The following is a 23,950-nucleotide window of genomic DNA, read 5'->3' on the forward strand; positions in this document are numbered from 1 at the left end:
CCGAGTCAGTGATGCCATCCAGCCATCTCATTCGCTCTCGTCCCCTTCTCCTCCTGCCCCCAATCCCTCCCAGCATCAGAGTCTTTTCCAATGAGTCAACTCTTCACATGAAGTGGCCAAAGTACTGGAGTTTCAGCTTCAGCATCAGTCCTTCCAAAGAACACCCAGGACTGATCTCCTTTAGAATGGACTGGTTGGATCCCCTTGCAGTCCAAGGGACTCTCAAGAGTCTTCTCCAACACCACAGTTCAAAAGCACCAATTCTTCGGCGCTCAGCCTTCTTTACAGTCCAACTCTCACATCCATACATGACCACAGGAAAAACCATAGCCTTGACTAGACAGACCTTTGTTGGCAAAGTAATGTCTCTGCTTTTTAATATATTATCTAGGTTGGTCATAACTTTCCTTCCAAGGAGTAAGTGTCTTTTAATTTCATGGCTGCAATTACATCTGCAGTGATTTTGGAGCCCCCAAAAATAAAGCCTGACACTGTTTCCACTGTTTCCCCATCTATTTCCCAGGAAGTGATGGGACCAGATGCCATGATCTTCATTTTCTGAATGTTGAGCTTTAAGCCAACTTTTTACTCTCCACTTTCACTTTCATCAAGAGGCTCTTTAGCTTGTCTTCACTTTCTGCCATAAGGGTGGTGTCATCTGCATATCTGAGGTTACTGATATTTCTCCCAGCAATCTTGATTCCAGCTTGTGCTTCTTCCAGTCCAGCATTTCTCATGATGTACTCTGCATATAAGTTAAATAAGCAGGGTGACAATATACAGCCTTGACATACTCCTTTTCCTATTTGGAACCAGTCTGTTGTACTGTTAATCAATTATACTCCAATAAAAATTAAAAAATAAAACTCATACTATATACTAACACATATATATGGAATTTAGAAAGATGGTATCAATAACCCTGTATGTGAGACAGCAAAAGAGACACAGATGTATAGAACAGTCTTTTGGACTCTGTGGGAGAGGGAGAGGGTGGGATGATTTGGGAGAATGGCATTGAAACATGTATAATATCATATAAGAAACGAATGGCCAGTCCAGGTTCGATGCAGGATACAGGATGCTTGGGGCTGGTGCACTGGGATGACCCAGAGGGATGGTACAGGGAGGGAGGAGGGAGGGGGGTTCAGGATGGGAAACACGTGTACACCTGTGGCAGATTCATGTTGATGTATGGAAAAACCAATACAATATTGTAAAGTAATTAGCCTCCAATTAAAACAAATACATTTAAATTTAAAAAAACCTCATAAATAAATACATATATAAATATATACAAAGAATAAATCTTTACTAATCTTTATGTAAAAGATGAAGGTACTAGATAAAAAATGAGCCAGAAATATGTACACAATACTTGGTCTTAATGCAAGAGGTCAACATATGTGTTGATTAAATGAATAAGTTGATGAATAGGCAGAATTTAAATGGCCAGTAAACATATGAAGAGTATGCAATTATGTGAATAATGTCAAGAATGAATATCAAAAGAAAATAGGATTTTGACCATCAAATTGGCCAAGATTAAAACAAAATTCTGATAACACCTATGTTGGTTAAGGGTGGTGGTGGTGGTTTAATGGCTAAGTTGTGTCCGACTGTTTGTGACCCCATGGACCGTAGCCTGACAAGCTCCTCAGTCCATGGGACTTACCAGGCAGAAATATGGGAGCAGGTTGCCATTTCCTTCTCTAGGGGAACTTCTCCAAACCAGAGATTGAACCTGCTTGGAAGGTGGGTTCTTTACCACTGAGCTACAAGGGAAGCCCCAGTTAAGGGTACAGGGATATAATCTTACATTCCTAGGTGTGTAAACTCATACCTTACTGAAGGAATACCTGGCATTATATAGATCAAGCACTTTAACAAAGGAGGCAGAATTTGCAAATCTGAAACTCCTTTTAATAGAAATTTCTCCAACCTTTGGCAACCATAAAAACAACTCCTTTGAGTATTTCTTTCTCGAAAATTCCTTTCTGAAAGTAAGTATGAAAAGTCCAGGGACTTCCCTGGTCGTCCAGTGTTGAGAATCTACCTGTCAATGCAGGGGATACAGGTTTAATCCCTGGTCCAGGAAGATACCACAGGCCATGGAGCAACTAAGCCTGAATACTACAAGTACTGAGCCCATGGGCTGCAACTACTGAAGCCCTTGTGCCTAGAGTCCAAGCTCTGCAACAGGACAGCTACTGCAATGAGAAGCCCACACACCACAACAAAGAGTAATTCGGGTTGCAGCCCGAATTTGCTGCAACCAGATTTAGACAATTTCTCAACTGGAAGATGCAATGGCCTTTTCTTTGTTTACTTCTTCCTTCCTTCCTTCTTTTCCTTTTCTTCTCTTTCTCCTTCAAATACATTGCTGACGGTACATTATTGTTTGAAATTACCTGCAACCTCCACCCCAAAGGGTTTATATATGTATCTCCCCACCTTAAACTCAGGAGGGGCTATGTAATTTGCATTAGTCAACAAACTGAGGGAAGGGAAGTACAAGAGACTTGAGCAGAATCTTTAGTAGGGGGCTGATAGTGGGCCATGTCTTTTCTTCTTTGCCACCAGACTAGCCATGTTCCTGGTAGAGGCTGCTTGGTCAGGCATGATAGTGTAGTCAGCGCTAACTTGGATGGATATGTAGTATAAGCAAAAAATACATCTTTCTTGTGTAGAACTTCAAAAGGTACAAGGATTTAGTTACCATAGGTTGTTTCAGCCAATCCTAAGAGGATTGTTGAGGAGCCTGAATTTGAATAGTATCTCTGCCAATTACTGGTTAAATTCAAACCTAGGTCTGTTCTTACTATGAAACACTGGTCTTAGTTCTGTAAGATGGGATTACTAATGGTGGCTACCTTTGAGGGTCATTATGAGGATTGAATGACTTTAAAAAGAGACTAAGGTATTTGTAAAGGGCTTAGAATAGTACCTAGCAAATACAGTATTGTTGTTTTTTAATTGCTAAGCTGTGTCTGATTCTTTTGTGACCCCATGAAGAGATAGCTCACCTAGCTCCTCTGTCCATGGGATTTCCCAGGAAAGAATGCTGGAGTGGGTTGCCATTTTCTTCTCCAAAATACAGTATTCAGTTCAGTTCAGTTCAGTCGCTAAGTCGTGTCCGACTCTTTGCGACCCCATGAATCACAGCACGCCAGGCCTCCCTGTCCATCACCAACTCCCGGAGTTCACTCAAACTCATGTCCATCGAGTCGGTGATGCCATCTAGCCATCTCATCCTCTGTCGTCCCCTTCTCCTCTTGCCCCCAATCCCTCCCAGCATCAGAGTCTTTTCCAATGAGTCAACTCTTCACATGAGGTGGCCAAAGTACTGGAGTTTCAGCTTTAGCATCATTCCTTCCAAAGAAATCCCAAGGCTGATCTCCTTCAGAATGGACTGGTTGGATCTCCTTGCAGTCCAAGGGACTCTCAAGAGTCTTCTCCAACACCACAGTTCAAAAGCATCAATTCTTTGGCACTCAGCTTTCTTCACAGTCCAACTCTCACATCCATACACGACCACTGGAAAAACCATAGCCTTGACTAGACGGACTTTTGTTGGCAAATAATGTCTCTGCTTTTCAATATGCTATCTAGGTTGGTCACAACTTTCCTTCCAAGGAGTAAGCGTCTTTTAATTTCATGGCTGCAGTCACCATCTGTAGTGATTTTGGAGCCCCCAAAAATGAAGTCTGACACTGTTTCCACTGTTTCCCCATCTATTTCCCATGAAGTGATGGGACCAGATGTCATGATCTTAGTTTTCTGAATGTTGAGCTTTAAGCCAACTTTTTCACTCTCCTCTTTCACTTTCATCAAGAGGCTTTTGAGTTCCTCTTCACTTTCTGCTATAAGGGTGGTGTCATCTGCATATCTGAGGTTATTGATATTTCTCCCGGCAATCTTGATTCCAGCTTGTGCTTCTTCCAGTCCAGCGTTTCTCATGATGTACTCTGCATATAAGTTAAATAAGCAGGGTGACAATATACAGCTTTGACGTACTCCTTTTCCTATTTGGAACCAGTCTGTTGTTCCATGTTCAGTTCTAACTGTTGCTTCCTGACCTGCAATATATATTTCTCAAGAGGCAGGTCAGGTGGTCTGGTATTCCCATCTCTTGAAGAATTTTCCACAGTTTATTGTGTTAAATAAATCTGTGTGTGTGTGTGTGTGTGCAGAACAAAGTCTAGGAAGGAATATAATACAGGATTAACAGTTACCTTAAAGTGTTTCCTCTTTTTGTTTACCACATCTTTTAGTTTCTGCCCAACACACATGTATTTCTGGTATAATTTCAAAAATCTATTCAAAAACTACTTTTTTTTAAAATTGTACCTAAAAAAATGTATGTTTTATTACGATTTCATTACTTCCACAGGACTGTATCTCTAATTGTGAAAATCAACAGGAAAATAGGTGTCACTATATGGAAGTTCTATTAATGCCAAATTTCTGGAACCATGGAGTAGGCAGCACTTGAAGCCAAAATCTTGAGAAGGAGGTGAAATAATTATCATCACATGCATTTCATTTTGCATGCATGGACTGAAAATACTGTTTTCTAATAGAACTGAAATTTGTCTCCTTAAATAAGATAAGGTTGTTTAGTCATTAATAATTATATCCCTGCTTCTCTGGGCCAGGCTCAAAAGTCAATAAACATTAAGCTCTGGCTTCTAATATTACCACCATGGCAGGAGATAAATTAGTGAGGAGTAGCATTATTTTTGATGGACGGAGGTAGGGGTGAGACCAGGTCACTTACTCAGATTGCTGTCACTGCAACAGCCTTCCTGTTGCCTGCATCCAACTCTTTTTATTTGCTCTGGCTGAGAAGAAATCCTGGCAAGAATTTACACAGAAAAATCATGATCCAAGGGCAATTGTTAATACCCATGTCTAGGACTGGCCTCAGCCATCCCAGCTGGAAAACCTCAAGGTGACAGCATCAAAACTATTGATATCAAATAGTAATAAACAAAGCATCTACACTGAAAATTACAAAATACTGCTGGGAGTTATTAAAGAAGATCAAAATGCATGGAAAGGCACGTTATATTCATGGATTGTAAGATTCAATATTGTTAATATGTTCATTTTCCCTAAATTGATCTAAAGATTCTAGGCAACACCAAAAATCTCAGCAGGCCTTTTGCTTTTAAAATAAACTGATAAGCCAATTAAAAATTTATATGGAAAAACAATGGATTTAGAACAGACAAAATAATCTGGAAAGTAAAAAAAATTGGAAGACAAGCTATCTAATGTCAAGACTTACTATAAAGCTCCAGTAATCGAACAGATTAATGGAACAGACTAGAGAATTTAGAAACAGATGCATACATATACATCAGCTGATTTTCAACTGAAGTGCCAAGTAAAGTCAATAAGGAAAGGTTTTTAAACAAATGCCACTGAAACAACTGTATGTTCCTCAAAGCCTACCTGTGTAAGTGAATATTGATTTGAGATGAATCACAGACCTAAATATAAAAAGCTGGAACCATAAAGTTTCTATAAGAAAACACAGGAATAATTTTTATAATCTTAGGATAAGTAAAGATTTATTAGAGAGGACACAGAAAATATTAACTATAAAAGGAAAATACAGATAAATTAGGCTTATTAAAAATTGAAACATTCATTATGAAAATGAGTAAGTAAGCCACAGACTGGGAAAAATAGTCTCAATATATGACAAAAAGACTCAAATTCAGAATACATGATAATTAAAAAACTCCAAATTACCTGTTTAAAAAAATGAGCAAAAGACTTGAGGAGACTCTTTAGAAATGATACTTCACATGCCAGTTATCAGAGAAATGAAAATTAAAACCATGATGAGATATCATTTCACATCCACTAGAGCAGAGAAAGCAATGGCACCCCACTCCAGTACTCTTGCCTGGAAAATCCCATGGATGGAGGAGCCTGGTAGGCTGCAGTCCATGGGGTCGCTAAGAGTCGGACACGACAGAGAGACTTCACTTTCACTTTTTTACTTTCATGCATTGGAGAAGGAAATGGCAACCCACTCCAGTGTTCTTGCCTGGAGAATCCCAGGGATGGGGGAGCCTGGTCGGCTGCCGTCTATGGGGTCACACAGAGTCGGACACAACTGAAGCGACTTAGCAGCAGCAGCAGCAGAGTGGTAAAAATTTAAAAAACTGACAACATCAAAAGTTGGTGAGGATGTGGAGAACTACAGCCTTTATACATTGCTGGTGGGAACATATTTAAAATGGTACAACCACTTTGGAAAATTGTTTGGCAATTGACATTCACTTCCTCAGCAACCCAGCAATTCTACTATGGGGTATTTATCCAAGAGAGAGGAAAATATATGTCTACATAAAGGCTTGTAGAAGCATGTTCATAGACCTTATTCATAACATCCTCAAAGTGAAAACAATCCATATAAATACAAATAGGAGAATGCATAAACACATTCTGATACATTTATACAATGAAATAACACTTAGGAATAAAAAGAAAGCATTGATACACACAACAAAGTGGATATTTCTCAAAAAATACCATGTTGAGCAAAAGAAGCCAGACACAAAAGACAGTATACTAAATGATTTCATTTACATGAAGGACAAACATAGGCAAAACAAATGTAGGATGATAGAAATCAGAGAGTGGTTGCCTTTGGGGTGGGGGAAATCGGACAGAAAGCAGATGAGAGAATTTTTGGGCTGATAGAAATCCATTATATCTTATTTCTGGTGGTGGTTGCACAAACTGTATTAACTATACTTAAGTAAGAATACTTAAAATCTGTTATTTTATTGTCTGTAATTATACCTCAATTTAAAAAAAGACATTCTAGGATAAAAGAGCATGGTATGTTTACAGGTGCAAATGACTAAGATACTTAGGGCTGATGGTTGCTTCTTTTATTTAATTTTAGCCTAGAAAGCAAGAGTTCAAACCCCTGTCCCTGTGATAAATTATTCCTGTGTTTTAATCCACAGTAATGAAATAGTTATTTATTAAAGCCCTTTCTTATCATGATATGTGTCATATAGGGGACAGGGGTTGAAAACATCAAAATCGATGAAATAAATTTTATCTCAAGTGGAATACTCAGGACATGTAAAAAAAATAATCAGCAGCATGTGAGAAAGGACATGGCAGCTGGTTTTAAAAACTCTGGCTGGTGGAATAAGAACAATTTGAGTGGGGAGAATTACTCAAATAAGCCTCTGTACTCTATTACTTCTACCTCCAAGTTATACTCAGTAAGTTTTACCCCCCCAAAAAAAATTAATAAAAAATGATTGGTATCTGAAAAACAAATCCTGGGACCACACATTACATTACGATATAAAGAACTTCATTCATGAACCTTTCTTTTGAATCATGATTTACTTCTACAGGCAAGGCACTGTGTCTCCTGCAACTCATCTTCATATCCTTAGAAGAACCTAGGCCAGCATCTTGAAATTAATGGATCTGCAATAATTATTTATTGACTTGAATTAATAAATCAATGTACTGACTAATTAGTTAGAATTTAAGTCCCAATTACATGTTCTTGTAATGGGAAATTTACCAAAATTATTTTATAATATCTTCATGTAAATTGTTTGAACCAGCAATGATCTCATTTGGTAATTTATGAGAAGTATATTTAAAAGGAGTACATGAAATGATATAGAAGTCCAACTCACCCCAGCTTAAAAATACAAGCATACTGTAACTATTTGCCTGGGTTTTTGAAAAAAATTATTTAAAAAGTACAATTGCTAAAAATATAAAAAACAAAAAAACCCACCGAGTCAAGTTTTGGTCTCCATTTGAATCTCTAAATGATTATAAGAGTGTGAGTACACTATTTTGCACTGAATACCACACTGGCAAGATCAGAAAAGCTGTGAGATGAGAAGGAAATTGTTATTCCAGTGATGGAACCTCCTCTCCTGAGTATCACTCTGCCAGCAGCTGAGACTTCAGAGGATTCTCACTATGAAAATCAGCAGTCCTTTAATCACACATTACAAGAGCATTTGTGATGCTTCGCAGGCAGCCCTCTTCTAAGACTTTCCTGCTGGGTTCTTTCCTGAGCACAATAGGATCAAGATGGCTACTGCTGTTTCCTAGTTATGCTAAGACTCTCCTGAATGCCACCGGGCTTTTATCACGGAGAGGGATGGCAAAACATCAAATGTGAATATCTTGCTCTAAATGGGGACTCCCACGATCATGTTATTTTTGGGAGAGCAGCTCTCTGGCTCCATGGATATCACTTGAACAGAGAAGCCATGTTCTTCTGCAGCTCTTGCTCGATCCAGGTCCACCAGGCACATGCACTGTTTTCCTGAAATATGTAAAAATGGTATCATGAGATGCCCTTCAGCTAACAGTGCAGAGTCAGTCTGTTTAAGGGGCTCTACACAATGACAAAATCTATTATGTACAATGATGTTTGCCCCCACATCCTGTTTGGTCTCTTTCAATTTAATTCTTGATCAGTATGGAGAGAAGACAATAACAAATATAAGACAATTTCACAGATTTATTGCTGCTAGTAATTTAAACATTAATCTTTTAAGATGTATTTATAAATAAATCTCAAATAAAAAAACTACAAATTCCCCACTTTGGTAAAAATCCATGTTAAGACCTTTTCTCTTCACCCTCTATGAAAAGACATTATCTGCCATATTGTAGAAAAAGAAAAATCTGTCTTTAAGAATGTCCAAAATAACATCCAGACAAAGGGACACTTCAAAGACATATTATATTTTGCAGTTGGAGTTTTCAGAATACAATGAAGAAATGAGAAATAGAATATATTTGAGAAAATTCTCAATTGTGTGTTGATTATTTCAGGTGGATGTGTAATGCTGAGTGTAATATTATCTTAATTTAATGGAGTGCCCACACCCCTATGAAACAGTGGTATTCAATTTTCTTTCTAATCTTGGAAAACAAAAAAGGAAACCTGACTGGCAAGTAAAGCAGTTATTTTGTGTCCTTTGGCAAATGCAAACTTCTATTTCAAAGTAGCTAGGGGAAAAAAAAACACAACGGACTGATTTGAGGTTGAATACATTCAAAGCTAAGGTTTGCTTTTATACTTTCCATTTCTTTAAATTCAATATATAAACTTTTCATCATCTTGGAAAAAAAGGTTATTGACTATGCGGAACTTCACTCCATTTTTTCCTCAACAATTATAATAAGGCCTATGCATCATTTTAAAATGATTTGTTTGAATGACCGTAGAAATTGCTAAGCTAAAACAGCCTTAGAAGTGAAGGCATAACTGAAATAGAAAAGTTCTTCTGTGGAAGACATGAATCCGCCCAGAAAAACAGAGGAAGGTGAAATTGTTAGGGGAAGCACACTGATTGAAACCGCCCGCCCTGGCCAGGCACCATAGTAACAATTTGCATGAGTTGTTTTATGACGGGAGATCCTGGTAAGGAATACGGAACTAATAAGCCACCACCACCCGGAAGAGTTTGGGAAAGGTCGAAAGGAGACACCGCGTGTGTCCGTCCACTTCCCAGAATCCCTCTTGCTAGCATCCATCTTGGCTGAGTGATGCGTGCGCCACCAGGAAAGACTCTGAATTAGAATGATTGGCCAAAGACAACCCGGAAACTAATCCCATCACCAAAAAACCGGAGACTGCGAGCCACGTGGCAGAGCAGTTCTCCTGGGTTCCCTTACCCTGCTGCTCTCCACCCGGGTGCTGTTTCCCAATAGGATCTCTTGCTTTGTCAGCACATGTGTCTCCTCGGACAATTCATTTCCGAGTGCTAGACAAGAGCCCAGTTTCGGGCCCTGGAAGGGGTCCCCCTTCCTGCAACAAAATCAGTAGCTAAGAAACTGACAACGAAAGATTCAAAATATTTTGTATATTTCTCTTAAAAGGCCCCATGCCATAAAGGATGGACTGTGATGGAAATGTTATAAAAAGAGATGTCTAGAATTCCATTTAGGCTAAATGGCCCCTTCATCAACAGCTGCATGGCTGTCAATTCTTTTTTTTCCTTAAAATATTGTTCCTCCTTTAAGACATCTGTAAATGTGTCCCCCTCCACCCCACCTACCCTTCAATTTAAAATGAAACATTCTCTGTCAGAAAGGGATGCTCTGCATTCCTTCAGTACCCACCCTAGGTTTACACTGCAGCTCATTTACCCTTGGCTTTGATCCCAGTCTGGATAATTTTTCCTTTTGCATTACATGGAAGAGTCTCTTGTTTTCACATGTTGAAGAAGTGTCTTCACAACTGAAATTCAGATGTTGGTAGTCTACCTTTTAGGGTCTGGGGAGCTTCCTCAAATGTTTACGGAACAAAACTATGGCTTGTGCCAAGAAGAGATGTAGAATTGATGGAGTCAGTGACTTTGAACCTGACTTTCCCTGCCTTCATGCCAGCAATCTTGCCAAAGGCTCTTCCTCAACTCTAGCAATTTCCCTTCCAGCCACTCCCTTCTCATTTGATGCCTAAAACATCAACAGGTACACCCCCACCCACCACACCAATTATTCTTTGATTGAGTCTAGTGGAGTTGTAGCAAATGTAACTTGATATATATGTATAAATGGTATCTCTCTCTCTCTATATATATACACATATATATATGTGTGTGTGTGTGTATATATATATATATATATATATGGAGAGGGCAATGGCACCCCACTCCAGTACTCTGGCCTGGAAAATCCCATGGATGGAGAAGCCTGGTGGGCTGCAGTCCATGGGGTCGCCAAGAGTAGGACACGACTGAGCGACTTCACTTTCACTTTTCACTTTCATGCATTGGAGAAGGAAATGGCAACCCACTCCAGTGTTCTTGCCTGGAGAGTCCCAGGGGTGGGGGAGCCTGGTGGGCTGCCGTCTATGGGGTCGCACAGAGTCGGACACAACTGAAGTGACTTAGCAGATATATATATATATATATTTGACTGCATTTAAATATGCATTCAGCTACTCAAAATGTGAGGATGGGAAAAAGAGGAAGAAGGAAAAATAATCAAAGAGGGAGATTACAAGCTTCTTCTGTATGTTCACACCCTAGAGTGTGAGACAAAGAATGAAATCTCTTGTCCCTTCAGACTCAGGTCTCAAATGCCTCTCCAACCATGATGATACAGCTATGCTGACTTGGACTTTAGAGTTTACAGATAACTATTTCACGTACAATGTGGTCTCTGAATGCAAGCTAATTACTACACCCAGTGCTGGGCCAAAGAATCAGCAATCCGTTTTCTGCTCCATCATGACAGCCTTCAATGGGCGGCCTTTTGAATCATTTTTAAGATTAGTTTTGACTCCATTCAATCATGTTAAGCCCTAATTTTGGAACCTAACCTTCCAGTAATGTCACTCTGTCACTGATGGTCACTGCAGAAATGGAGCTTTACGTCTAGAATCAAATAAATTGGGTTTACAGTGTGGCTTCACCATCTACCAGTCCTGGGCAAGATTTTGCCCCATTCTCCTACCTGTAAAATGTGAAAAAACAGCACATATTCCACATGTATTTTTATAAGAATTTACTGAGATAGTGGGTGGAGGACATTTAGCTAAGCTAAAATGTGCAATAGCTATTAGCTGCTGCTGCTGCTGCGTCACTTCAGTCGTGTCCGACTCTGTGCGACCCCATAGACGGCAGCCCACCAGGCTCCCCCGTCCCTGGGATTCTCTAGACAAGAACACTGGAGTGGGTTGCCATTTCCTTCTCCAATGCATGAAAGTGAAAAGGGAAAGTGAAGTCGCTCAGTCGTGTCCGACTCCTAGCGACCCCATGGACTGCAGCCTACAAGGCTCCTCCATCCATGGGATTTTCCAGGCAAGAGGACTGGAGTGGGGTGCCATTACCTTCTCCTGTTAGCTGCTATTATCTTTCTAAACATGATTTCTCTTTCTAAAGCAAAGCCTTGGATAAATTCATTCTTAAACTTGAAATACTATTTTTCTTCCAAGTTAGGTAATGTTTAATATTATAAATGTCAAATAAATTGGTCTATGATTAATATTATACGAGTATATATTTTCTGTGAAAGAAAACATTATCATCCTTGTTTATACATTTTGTAATACATCAATTTTGGTATGCATAGTTGATTTTTCCATCTTTAGTATTTTCTTCTATGGCTTTTGAGAGATTCTTCAGTTTGTTTGTAACAGTAAGAAAAATATTTAACATAAATCTACTCAACATATGAACACTGAAAATACATTTGGAAGTATTAATGTTAACAAAAAATGGGATAAAATATTCTTATAGTTAGAGCTCTTTTCAAGATGGATTTTTTTTTCTGGGAAAAACAACTTGAGTGTCTCACTGATAAATGGACCATGCAGTGGCTTCCCACTTTCCCGTATAGCATTGGTTCATTCATTCCTAGGCATCGTGGACATAATCTATGCAACAGCTGCTCTGGGAAAACCCATACCTATGAGCCTTCGCTGGGGTGGAAGCTGGACAGCTGTCTGGTCTGCAAATCTGCATAGAATCATGTGTTCCTGAAAGAAAAAGCAATAGAATGTGGCTTTTAAAAAAATCTTCTTTAAAGTTAAAAAAAAAATTCACTTATTTTTCTGGAACTCTACATCGCTTAATTAAATAAAGTGCTGCACAGATCGCATTTTCAGAAAACAGCACTCAATAATTTTTCTCCCTTTAAGTAGAGTGGTCTTCAGATGTAGTTCTTAAGAACAGATGCATGGAAGGTCCTCAGGGCTCTTTAACCTGCTGCTTTTAGCCAAAATATGGTTACAATTTGTGGTTATAGTGTGTTAAACTCAAAGACCTAAAAGTCACTTATATTTCCCTTTTAATAAAATTTGAGTCTCAGGAACATGGCTCCAGGAAGACATTCTAAGTGGCTTTTCCTCCACTACAAGAAGGAAAGGAAGTACTCGAGAAGATCATGGCTGTGGCCTCTGCAGTTCTCCCACGTCCCGGCACAGTGCTGTACCCTTCTGTCCAGTCAGTCCCTTCAGAGGAAAGGAGGCTGGCTCACCCTCCTCTCACTCACTCCAGAGGCTGCAGGAAGTGCATCTATTTAGATGCACATAGATGTGCTTAGCACCTCCCAGGCGGCACTAGTGGTAAAGAACCCGCCTGCCAACGCGGAAGACATGAGATGCTGGTTTGATCCCTGGAGGAGGATAGATCCCCTGGAGGAAGGTGTGGCAACCCACTCAGGCACGCAGATGCACTGTACATAGACTGTAAAGGGGACTGGAAAGAACGGAAGGGACATTATTGCTTCTGCTTCACAATTTTAGGAAAGATTACCTTACTGAAGAACAAGGCTTTAAAGGGACAGAGAGGGGAAGGGTCTGCCCTGCACTCTTAAATCTGCAACTACACAAAGGTGAGTGATTAGGAGCTAAGATAACTGCAGTGTTCCCATGACAACTGTTCATTCCGAGCAGCTGTGGTTTCCAAGTGTGTAAATGATCTTACCTGACAGTTTAGCAAACTCGCTACACTCAGATCCATCATTTGTCTCCTTGGGTTTTTGGACATTCAATTTGAGGACTCATTTTTTTCTAAAGGGTTATTCTGATTAACTTATTAAATACGTTTTTGTGAGATGCTGTTTCTTTTTGAAGGGTTACTTTTGTCTCAACTTTTACACATTAAAAAACAAAAACACTTTAATGCTCACTATAAAATTTAGTGGTAATGGGTGGTGGTTTAGTCGCTAAGTCGTGTCTGACTCTTGTGACCCCATGGAGTGTAACCCATCAGGCTTCTCTGTCCATGGGATTTTCCAGGCAAGAATACTGGAGTGGGTTGCCATTTCCTTCTACAGGGGATCTTCCCGACCCAGGAATTGAACCCGGGTCTCCTGCATTGCAGGCAGATTCTTTACCAACTGAACCATGAGGGAAGCCCGATACTAATAAAATGATTCAAATGAATAACTTTTATTAAGGTCCTGCGAACTGGCATAAACAAAGGAGAAGAAGAAAAGCTTATAACTCTATAATTGGAAGAAAAGTCAATGCAAAGCCTGCCCTTTGTCCACATGTTTATAAATTAAGATTCACTTTAAGTAAAGATGATGTTGCAACAATCAGAACCTCATATGAGGTTCGTTTCCCTTGTCCTGATAAGTCTCACCATATTTTATTGGAATTACCTGTGTATGTGTTCTTCCCAGTAGAAGTAAAATTCTGAAAGGGGAAGGCATATAGGAGGTACTCAGTAAGGGTTTGCTGGTTAAATTGGACTGTGGAGAAAAACACTTCCAAAGTGACTCTCAAGATAATGGGGCACTAAGTCCATTTGGTTCTGCCTGCCACCCACCTGCCATGGTTAAGAAATACTGAGATATCATCTTGCAGCAGCATGCAAGAGGTTTAAAACTTCATAGTACATTCACACTTAAAAGATACTCAAAGGGCAGGTGGGGTGGCCAAGCAGATTTGGGGTGTGGGAGGAAGAGGAAATAAACAGAACTGGGGTACCAGGGAGTTTTATGTTCTCTGAAGTGCCTGGGTGCCCTGTGCCTTCTGACTCCAGAAATGTTAGATTTCTTTTCCCAGACAATGAGGCTGTGGCACCCTAGGTTTTTCACTTAGCATCCTAGAGGAGGGATTCAAGCAAGGCTCTAGTGTTTGTTCTTTGTTTATTTTTCAGTTCATTTTTTATTTTAAGGCCTTTGGCAAAAAGATGAGGTGTTTTAAATATTATGAAAATAAAGTCCCTGAGGTCCTGATGTTTCCCAAAAAACCTACAGTTCTCTAGAATATGAAGATTTTAAACCCAGTAAGCAAAGATGAAATAATTCTGGTTCTGGATGAATGCGTGAACACTCAAGTTCCGTACTTGGACGGGTGGGGGTGGGAGAGCTGGGGAAGGGGGAGAGGTGAAGGCAGGCAGGAGACAGAACTAGAGACGGGTGTTTAAGAGTTGCAAAGTAGAGGTGAGGGAGACATAGAGGCCAAGGTGGAAGAAATGAGCATTTTTAGGTTACTTTATCTCACAGTTTCTCTGTTGGAAGGGGAAGAAGGTAAAATTCCTAGAAAGCAGGGGCTGGTATATAAAATGAGACTGAGATTGCATATTTTTAGTGAGTCTGTGCAAGAAGTGGAATTAACCAAACTAAGAATACAGACTAATTTATTAGCTTTTAATGGGATTATTTGTATATTTCTCTCAAAATCACCATTTCTTAGATTGTATTACATCAACATCACTGATCAATTAATTAGTTCATAGTGATGGTCAGAAAGCTGCAAACTGTTTTGCTCAGACTGGTGACTCAAAACTGTGCAATGTTCTGACTCTTGCTGGAAGACAGTTCTCTGTGGGTCTCTTGTGTTTCTTTACATCTTATGAGAAGAGGCACTGTCTTTGTTCCAGACCAGGAACTGGCAAACTATGTCTGGCCCATTGGCCAAACTCAGTCTATGAACTGTTTTTGTATGGCTTGCAAATTAAGAAGGGTTTTCACACTTTCAAAGAGTTGTATACCAGTAACAACAATGACAAGGAGGATGTAGAATATGTGGGAGATTTGCAAGTGCCCAGCAAAGCCTAAAGTATTTACTACCTTTTACAGAAAAAATGTGCCTCTGTTCCAGATAATCCTTTCAAAGTGAACAGTCCTGGAAACTATACAGACTTGGAAATTCCCCTCTCTCCCTCTGCAGAAAAGGGGAGGCATGCTTACTTAAAGATTACATCTTAAAACATTCGGGTTTCCTAGCTCAGGTTTCCTCCTTATAATGCAATTCACTGTACATGTAGGTGTCACCTGGCCCTTTCTGTGCCGCCCTGTGGGAACGGGGGCTCAGGGAGTCACTGTGAAACTGATGACAGTCCAACTACTCCTACTGCTCTGAGCAATACTGCCCTTTGCCTCTGACTCAGGGGTTTCCTATCTTCTGCTAGCATCCATGAAAACTGTGCCAGGCCAACTTGTTAACCTGTGAGTAGGGTCAACTCTCAGACTTTTTGCAAATCTTGTCAGCTACTTGAAGATTAATCTTGACTGGCCAAAAAGAAAAATCTGTGTTAGATGCTCATGAGTGATTCAAGTGTAAGTAGATTATATACTCCATTAGAAATCTGAGAGAGAAAATATAAAGAAGGGATAAAAAGTATATGAGCAAAACATCTAGATCTTTTAAAAGTTTCCTTTTTGTATGTATCAAAAGTATGTATCATACTTAAGTATGATAGTGTTCAGTTTAGTTCAGTTCAGTCGCTCAGTCGTGTCCAACTCTTTGTGACCCCATGTATGATAGTGTGTACGACCCAGCAATCCCGCTGCTTGGCTGACACACTGAGGAAACCAGAATCGAAAGAGACACGTGTATCCCAGTGTTCATCGCAGTACTGTTTACAATAGCCAGGATATGGAAGCAACCTAGATGTCCATCAGCAGACCAATGGATAAGAAAGCTGTGGTACATATACACAATGGAATATTACTCAGCTATTAAAAAGAATGCGTTTGAATCAGTTCTAATAAGGTGGATGAAACTGGAGCCTATTATACAGAATGAAGTAAGTCAGAAAGAAAAACACCAATATAGTATATTAATGTATATATATGGAATTTGGGAAGATGGTAATGATGACCCTGTATGCGAGACAACAAAAGGGACACAGATGTAAAGAACAGACTTTTGGACTCTGTGGGAGAAGGCGAGGGTGGGATGATTTGAGAGAATAGCATTGAAACATATATATTATTATATGTGAAATAGATTGCCAGTCCAGGTTCAATGCATGAGACAGGGTGCTCAGGGCTGGTGCACTGGGATGACCCTGAGGGATGGGCTGGGGAGGGAGGTGGGAGGGAGGATCAGGATGGGGAACACATGTACACCCATGGCTGAGTCATGTGAATGTATGGCAAATACACAATACTGTAATTAGCCTCCAATTAAAATAAATAAAAAAGTTACCTTGTATGATAATGTTTTCTTGAATAGTTCACTGAAATAGAAAAGAAAAATGAATTACTTAAATACCAAAGATTAAAGAGTGGAAATAGTCTTGGAGAAATTAAACTATAAACAAAAATATGTATTTTATCTGAAGGGTATCATGCTATCCTGAACTAAAAACAATGCCAGTTTGAAGTATCTTCATAAAATGACAAAAGCACATTATCTGTATGTGATTCATTTTAAAGAATTTCTTTCAAAGATAGAGAAGCACAATCACTATTTTCTCTTCCTTGCATGGGTGCACACAGATTCAGGCATGTTAAAAATGTAGGTTTTATTGTTATTCAGCATAGGGGCTGTCCCGAGTTGTCTGGTACCTGGCCCTAGGGTGATTAGGGCAAGGGGACAGTGGGGCCTGGAAGTGGTTCCCCTAATGACAAAGGGGGCAAGTGTCAGTAAGTCCACAGAGAAGTGGAAAAGTTGACAGACACTAAACTGAGACTTTAAAATCAGTTAAGTGAGATTGTAGACTGAACAACTCAAAGGAACATATTTAATCTATCCTATATTTAACAGGGTATTTAATATCCTATATCAACATTCAGAAAATGAAGATCATGGCATCCGGTCCCACCACTTCATGGGAAATAGATGGGGAAGCAGTGTCAGACTTTATTTTTCTGGGCTCCAAAATCACTACAGATGGTGACTGCAGACATGAAATTAAAAGACGCTTACTCCTTGGAAGAAAAGTTATGACCAACCTAGATAGCATATTCAAAAGCAGAGACATTACTTTGCCAACAAAGGTTCGTCTAGTCAAGGCTATGGTTTTTCCTGTGGTCATGTATGGATGTGAGAGTTGGACTGTAAAGAAGGCTGAGCGCCGAAGAATTGATGCTTTTGAACTGTGGTGTTGGAGAAGACTCTTGAGAGTCCCCTGGACTGCAAGTAGATCCAACCAGTCCATTCTGAAGGAGATCAGCCCTGGGATTTCTTTGGAAGGAATGATGCTGAAGCTGAAACTCCAGTACTTTGGCTACCTCATGTGAAGAGTTGACTCATTGGAAAAGACTCTGATGCTGGGAGGGATTGGGGGCAGGAGGAGAAGGGGACGACAGAGGATAAGATGGCTAGATAATATCACCGACTTGATGGACATGAATTTGAGTGAACTCCGGGAGTTGGTGATGGACAGGGAGGCCTGGCATGCTGCGATTCATGGGGTCGCAAAGAGTCGGACACGACTGAGCGACTGATCTGATCTGATATTTAACAGGCCTAATATGATCAGCTGGATTCTCAATAACCATAAATCAAATGAAATGTCACAAACACCAAGAATGGCCCTCCACTAGGGGGAGTGCAGGGCTTTCCAGGTGGCTCAGTGGTTAAGAACCCGCCTACAATGCAGGAGACATGGGTTTGATGCCTGGGTGGGGAAAATTCCCTAGAGGAGGAAATGGCAACCCGCTCCAGTAATCTTGCCTGAAAAATTCCATGGACAGGGGAGCCTCGCGGGCTACAGTCCATGGGGTCACAAAGAGTCGGATGTAACTGAGCGTGCGCGCAGGTTGACTTAAAGTGATGACAATGCAAATGTCTCCCTTTTCTGTGTGAGGTAAGGAGGACAGTAAATATGGCCATTGAGCTTGCAGGTTAATCATCACTAGCCTCGGGAAGAATTTAAACTATTGCTGTAGTTAGCAACAGCTCGTGTTTACTGAGTACTTACTCTGTGCCACTTCTAAGTGATTTACGTGTATATCATTCAATTCTCATAAAAACCCTGAGGTAGATATTATTATAATCTCCCTTTTGTAGATGAGGAAATGTAGGCAAAAAGAGTGAATTTAAGTGAATTGCCTGAGGTGGGACAATGTACAAAAGAAGGAGGAGCCAATATCAGCAGCGGGACAGAAAACTTTTAGCACTTGACCACTGCCCTCTATTGCCTCTCATGGGTGATGATTTTCTCCGAGTACAGAGGAGTGCTGACTGCCAGTCAGATCTGCTCTTCCTCGACAGATGTGTTCTGAACTTTGGCAAGAGCTGGATCCAGGAGTAGATATGGAGGGGCAGACATGGAGGAGAGCCTCTCTTCCTTATGCAGCTTATAAACAATGCTTGCCATTGTGGAAAAAGGAAATGAGCTGGAGCCTGAGATCTCACTGCAACTTTATATCAAAAGAGTTTTGTGTATTGGCTTAACACCCATATTGATACCTTGTGGCAGAACACAAGATTTCACCTTTTGGGAAAATTGACCTTGGAGGTGTTCTGAATGAAACCGTAACAGCAAGGGCACGTGACAAAGGAGGCCCGTGTTTTGAGGCAGTGTTCGATCACCATGTCTGTCGCCACTCCACACGCGTGCAACGCCACCTGGAAAGTAAGACCAGACCTCAGCACTACGTTCTTTTTAACTAACAGTGCTACTTTGTGCCATTAGAAAAAAAACAACAAAACTGTAAGGATTGTTCCTGAAGAGGTTTCCCGTTACCAGAAAGTTATTTCAGAGTAGTTTAAATAGTTCTCATTTGGACATGCCAAAGGACTAATTAGGTATTTGTATTAATTAAGAAAATTAAGCAAGAGGTTGAAAGATTACAAATGGAACATTTATAACGGAGCATAAGATTCATCCAATGGAAAAGTTGATGTCATGTTAAACATGGAAGATTCAATATGTATGCAAGTCTAAACTAATGCTCTTACTGATTGAAACTTTAGTTCAGCTGTGGCATCCTGGCAAGAACTCTACTTGGAAATCAGAATTTCTAGTTCAGAACTCTAAATGGCTCGGTGATCTTGGGCTGATTGAAATTTAAAATCTTTGGGCTTCAGTTTCCTCCACCACAAACTATGGTTAATAATACTGACACATCACAATGCTGTTGCAACATTAAACAGAAGTGTATTTGAAAACACTTTTTCAAATGCCGTCTGAATATATTCTTATCAGTGTTGTATAAAACTGATCAAATCATATTTATGAAGCTCCTTTTTATATTCATAGAATTACAATTCTTAACACTGAATGATGATTTGTGTGAAATATTCTTAAAGAGTTTATTTAAAAAGGAAAAACATTGTGGACTGAAGTCATGATTAGTGCATCAATAATTCATGAAAAGAAAAAATGATTTTAAAATGTTTTTAGAATAAATGCCTTAAATATATCTATACTGTACCATTATCTAAAGTAGACCATTTTGAAAATTATTAGGCTAAATAAGGAAGATTAGGACTCCAAAAGGAAATCAGATGTAAGGATCCTGAAAGATGAAGCATTTTGTCAGAAAAATGCTCAGATCTCATTCTGAACAGAGGCAAGTTGTACTGGATTATAATTGTCCTTTCTAGACACAAATCTTTCAACTTCAGGGTAGGGAGAGGGCTGAAGGGCTTTTAGGGTGAAGACAAGGAGGTTTTCTGGAAATTCCTGGATATTAAGTAGTGTAAGTCAGATTCCCCTTTTGAACTGGCAGACCAAAGACAAAGCTGTATTGAGAAGAGGAAAGCAGGCTCTCTGCTCTCAGCCCTGCTTCTGAATTCTCCCCTCCTTGCAGGCTTCCCTCAAATCCACAGAGGTCAACTATCTCCGTGGTTGCTGTCAACCACCGTTCCCGCCTCACTCGCGAGTATCACCCAGGCAGGCTGCTGTCCAGTGAAGGGAGCATCAACTAATGGATCGAAAAGAACCTGGATTTTTTCATCTGCCCACTTTTTTTAAAAATCAGTTTTGCAGGGTGAAATTCAGGCTAGTTCTTATTCGCATTGGGTGGCTGGAGAAAACCTCATAGTAAAAATTATAGATGCACCTTCCCCTGGAGGGAGAGAGAAGAGACCAATACTCACCCTGTGCCCTTTATGTGTTGGCAACTATGCTGGGTGATGGCACACACATCCTCCTATGCTCACAACAGCCCTGAAAGATTTTATTATCTCCATCCGAGAAGTGAGGAAACTCAAGCTTGGGGCAATTCAGTATATACTCTCAACAAAGCAGCTCCTGAAGGGCAGGATCCTGACCCCCAGCCTGACCCATGTAGTTCAAGGGTCAACTGTACTATGCTTATTCCTATATTGGTGGGGGGAGAATGTATATCGCGTGAATACCCTGGACAAAGGAATTATTCATGTCCTGGGCTGGTTGGAGGACAGTGTATAATTTCAAATTTAGGAATTGGGTTTTTTTTTTTTTTTTGAATTTTCCATTTAATATTTCAGACCATAACTGACCACAGGTAACTGAAACCAAGGAAAGCAAAATTACAAAGATGGGGGTTGGGGGAATACTGTACATTCCTTCTCATTTTCTTTATCTCACTGGTCCTACTATCCTCTGGAATTACACCACCATAGGGAACTAGCATGTATTCAGTGTCTGCAAGATGTAAAAATCTTTACATAGATTTTTTTCTTGTTTTAATTGCTTGATTCTTTTCTTTTTAAAACTAATACTTTAAATAGCTCTTACTATGTCTCTTGCAACATCATGACAAGGTCACCTAGACAGCAAGCATTCCAGATGAACTCTGAATCCAGGTCTGAAGCTCACAGGCTTTCTACTACATCATGCTATGCCTTCCCTGACCAACTTATTTGGAGCTGGAAGGAACCCTTAGAGACCATCTGTTTCAATGAAGAATTTCTGGGTGTCATGCTTAGGTTCACCACCGATTTAAGAGAAGAAGGAATGGAACATGTTCTAGTTACACATAAAGGAGTGACAAGGGAAGGAAGAGACAAAGAGAAATACATCTAATTTTTTTTTTTCTTAAACCATTACTATTTACAGAAACTGGTATGAAATCTAATTTCTAAGTACATTTTAAACATATGACCAGAGAGTTTGTAATATAATATATAAAGGATGAATAGATTTATTAGTATATACACTGGATAGATCTGACAACTGTAGAAAGAGCATAAAACATAAACTATGAGTATCTAGTAAAGGTTACTGTGCTGGGGGAAAACACCATACTTAATCAACAACTAGTGGAGAACAGAGCAAACAAGTGCTTCACTGATTCCCAAAATTCAGTATTGTGGTTCTCTGTAAATACACTGAATTCTAACAAAAGATAAAAGTTGAATTGTAAAAGTATCCATTGGCCTAGGTAATGCACATTCCAAAGTATATGTAAATATTATTGATCCAAATAAATGCTGAAGAATTCAGAGACTATAAATTAAGGGCTTTCCCCTTACTTTTCCTTACTTCAATTAATCGATTTAATACATGTCCTAAAAATTCTAAGTATAACACATCCTATGATGTTAGCCAGTGAAATATAACTGAACAGCCAAGAAACTTCAAACCATGTATCTTTGCTATATTTGGTAGTAAATAAAAGAAATTAATCATCACTCACTCTCAGAATGTCTTTCAACTGGCAGCTTCTAAAAAACAAGGCAAGATTCTAGGCAAAGCTGATTGATTCTTCTCTAAGAAAATATATGTTGATAAAGACACATATATTCTAAAAGAATATATGTTGGTAAAGACAGTAAGCCTATGCCTTATTCATACCCCCAAAACTAAGCTTGTGCTAGATTTATGATTTTACTAGGCATCCTATCCTTGGGGTTGTTTTTCTTTGCTTTTTTTTTTTTTTTTAAGATTAATTTAACATTTAATAGTCTTTTCTTAGTCCAAACCACAGATATAGATGTTGTATTCCCCATTTTACAAAAAGACCAAGTGGCTAATCCAAGGTCATAAATGACGAAGACAAGATTTAATCTCAATCTCTCTGACACCATTATTCTAATTCTCTATGTTCCTTGTCTACTTCTTTCTTTAGATGTGAGGAGCAAACAGGAAGTCACTCCAATCCCAGCTCTCACATTAACTTGCTACATTCCTCTTCCCCAAGTGCAGCCTCAACTTTTGTATCTACAAAAGGAGAAAGCTAAACTGAATCATCTCTAAATTTGCCTCAACCCAGTCATGCTCTGAGCCACTGCTTCTCAAAGAAGGATTCTTAACCAGATATCTTAGACAGAAGCAAGCTTGGTCTCAACTGATCTCCTGTTTTCCCTCTTTAAAAACTTTCACGTAATATATTATAGGCAATTGGCTTTAAAATTTAAATAACGCTAAGGAGGGAATGACAAAAACAGTTCCTTGTTCTGTACACACTTCACTCAAAGAGAAAATCTGGTGAACAGATAATGCTTTTCAACTCATTGGTTTTCTTTCCTGAAATCCACCTCTGTTTTTCTATACAATAAATGTATATTGCTTCTTTCAAATCAAAACTATAGTGAGGTATCACCTTACTCCAGTCAGAATAGCCATTGTCAAAAAGTCTACAAATAATAAATGCTGGAGAGGGTGTGGATAAAAAGGAACCCTCCTACACAGTTAGTAGGAAAATAAATTGGTGCAGACACTATGGAGAACAGTATGGGGGTTCCTTATAAAACTTAAAATAGAGTTACCATATGATCCAGCACTCCCACTCCTGGGAATATATCCACAGAAAACCATAATTTGAAAAGATACTTGCAGCTCAATTTTCACTGCAGTACTATTTATAATAGCCAAGACATGGAAGCAACTTAAGTGTCCATCAACAGATGCTGCTGCTGCTAAGTCGCTTCAGCCGTGTCCGACTCTGTGTGACCCCATAGATGGCAGCCCCCCAGGCTCCGCCGTCCCTGGGATTCTCCAGGCAAGAACACTGGAGTGGGATGGACAACAAAGATGTGAGATAGGGACTTCCCTGGTGGTCCCGTGGCTAAGACCCCAGTTCCCAATGTAGAGGGCCAGATTCAATCCCTGGTCAGGGAACTAGATCCCACACGCTGCTACTAAGTTCACATGCTGCAACTGAAAGATCCCAGATGCTGCAACGAAGATCAGAGATTTCAAGGGCTGAAACTAAACAAAGACCCAGCACAGCCCAAAAAATAAACATGTTAAAAAAGAAAGAGCTGTCTGCCCTCACAGCTCTTTCTGCAGAGGTTCTGACACCTGAGGGCAATTCTGAAAAACAAAAAAAGAAGATGTAACATAGATATAATATA

At 39.7% G+C, this 23,950-nt stretch overlaps 1 protein-coding gene across 3 annotated transcripts in view; it reads right to left on the reverse strand.

Moving 5' to 3' along the window:
* Nucleotides 1–4,240: 4,240 nt before the first annotated feature.
* GSTCD (glutathione S-transferase C-terminal domain containing) overlaps nucleotides 4,241–23,950 on the reverse strand; it is a 151,579-nt gene continuing 131,869 nt past the window's right edge. For 2 of the 3 annotated variants that reach the window (XM_070372056.1, XM_070372054.1), the window contains 4 exons: nucleotides 19,158–19,291; nucleotides 16,922–16,952; nucleotides 12,442–12,511; nucleotides 4,242–8,341 (listed from right to left, as the gene is read on the reverse strand). In XM_070372056.1, coding sequence (XP_070228157.1) covers nucleotides 8,205–8,341; nucleotides 12,442–12,511; nucleotides 16,922–16,952; nucleotides 19,158–19,291 — 372 coding nt within the window. In that variant the 3' untranslated portion in view covers nucleotides 4,242–8,204. Of the gene's footprint in view, nucleotides 8,342–12,441; nucleotides 12,512–16,921; nucleotides 16,953–19,157; nucleotides 19,292–23,950 lie in introns of all 3 variants that reach the window. The other variant, XM_070372055.1, reaches the window with a different exon arrangement.

Source organism: Bos mutus, chromosome 6 (assembly GCF_027580195.1).
Source record: "Bos mutus isolate GX-2022 chromosome 6, NWIPB_WYAK_1.1, whole genome shotgun sequence".
Taxonomy (NCBI): domain Eukaryota; kingdom Metazoa; phylum Chordata; class Mammalia; order Artiodactyla; family Bovidae; genus Bos; species Bos mutus.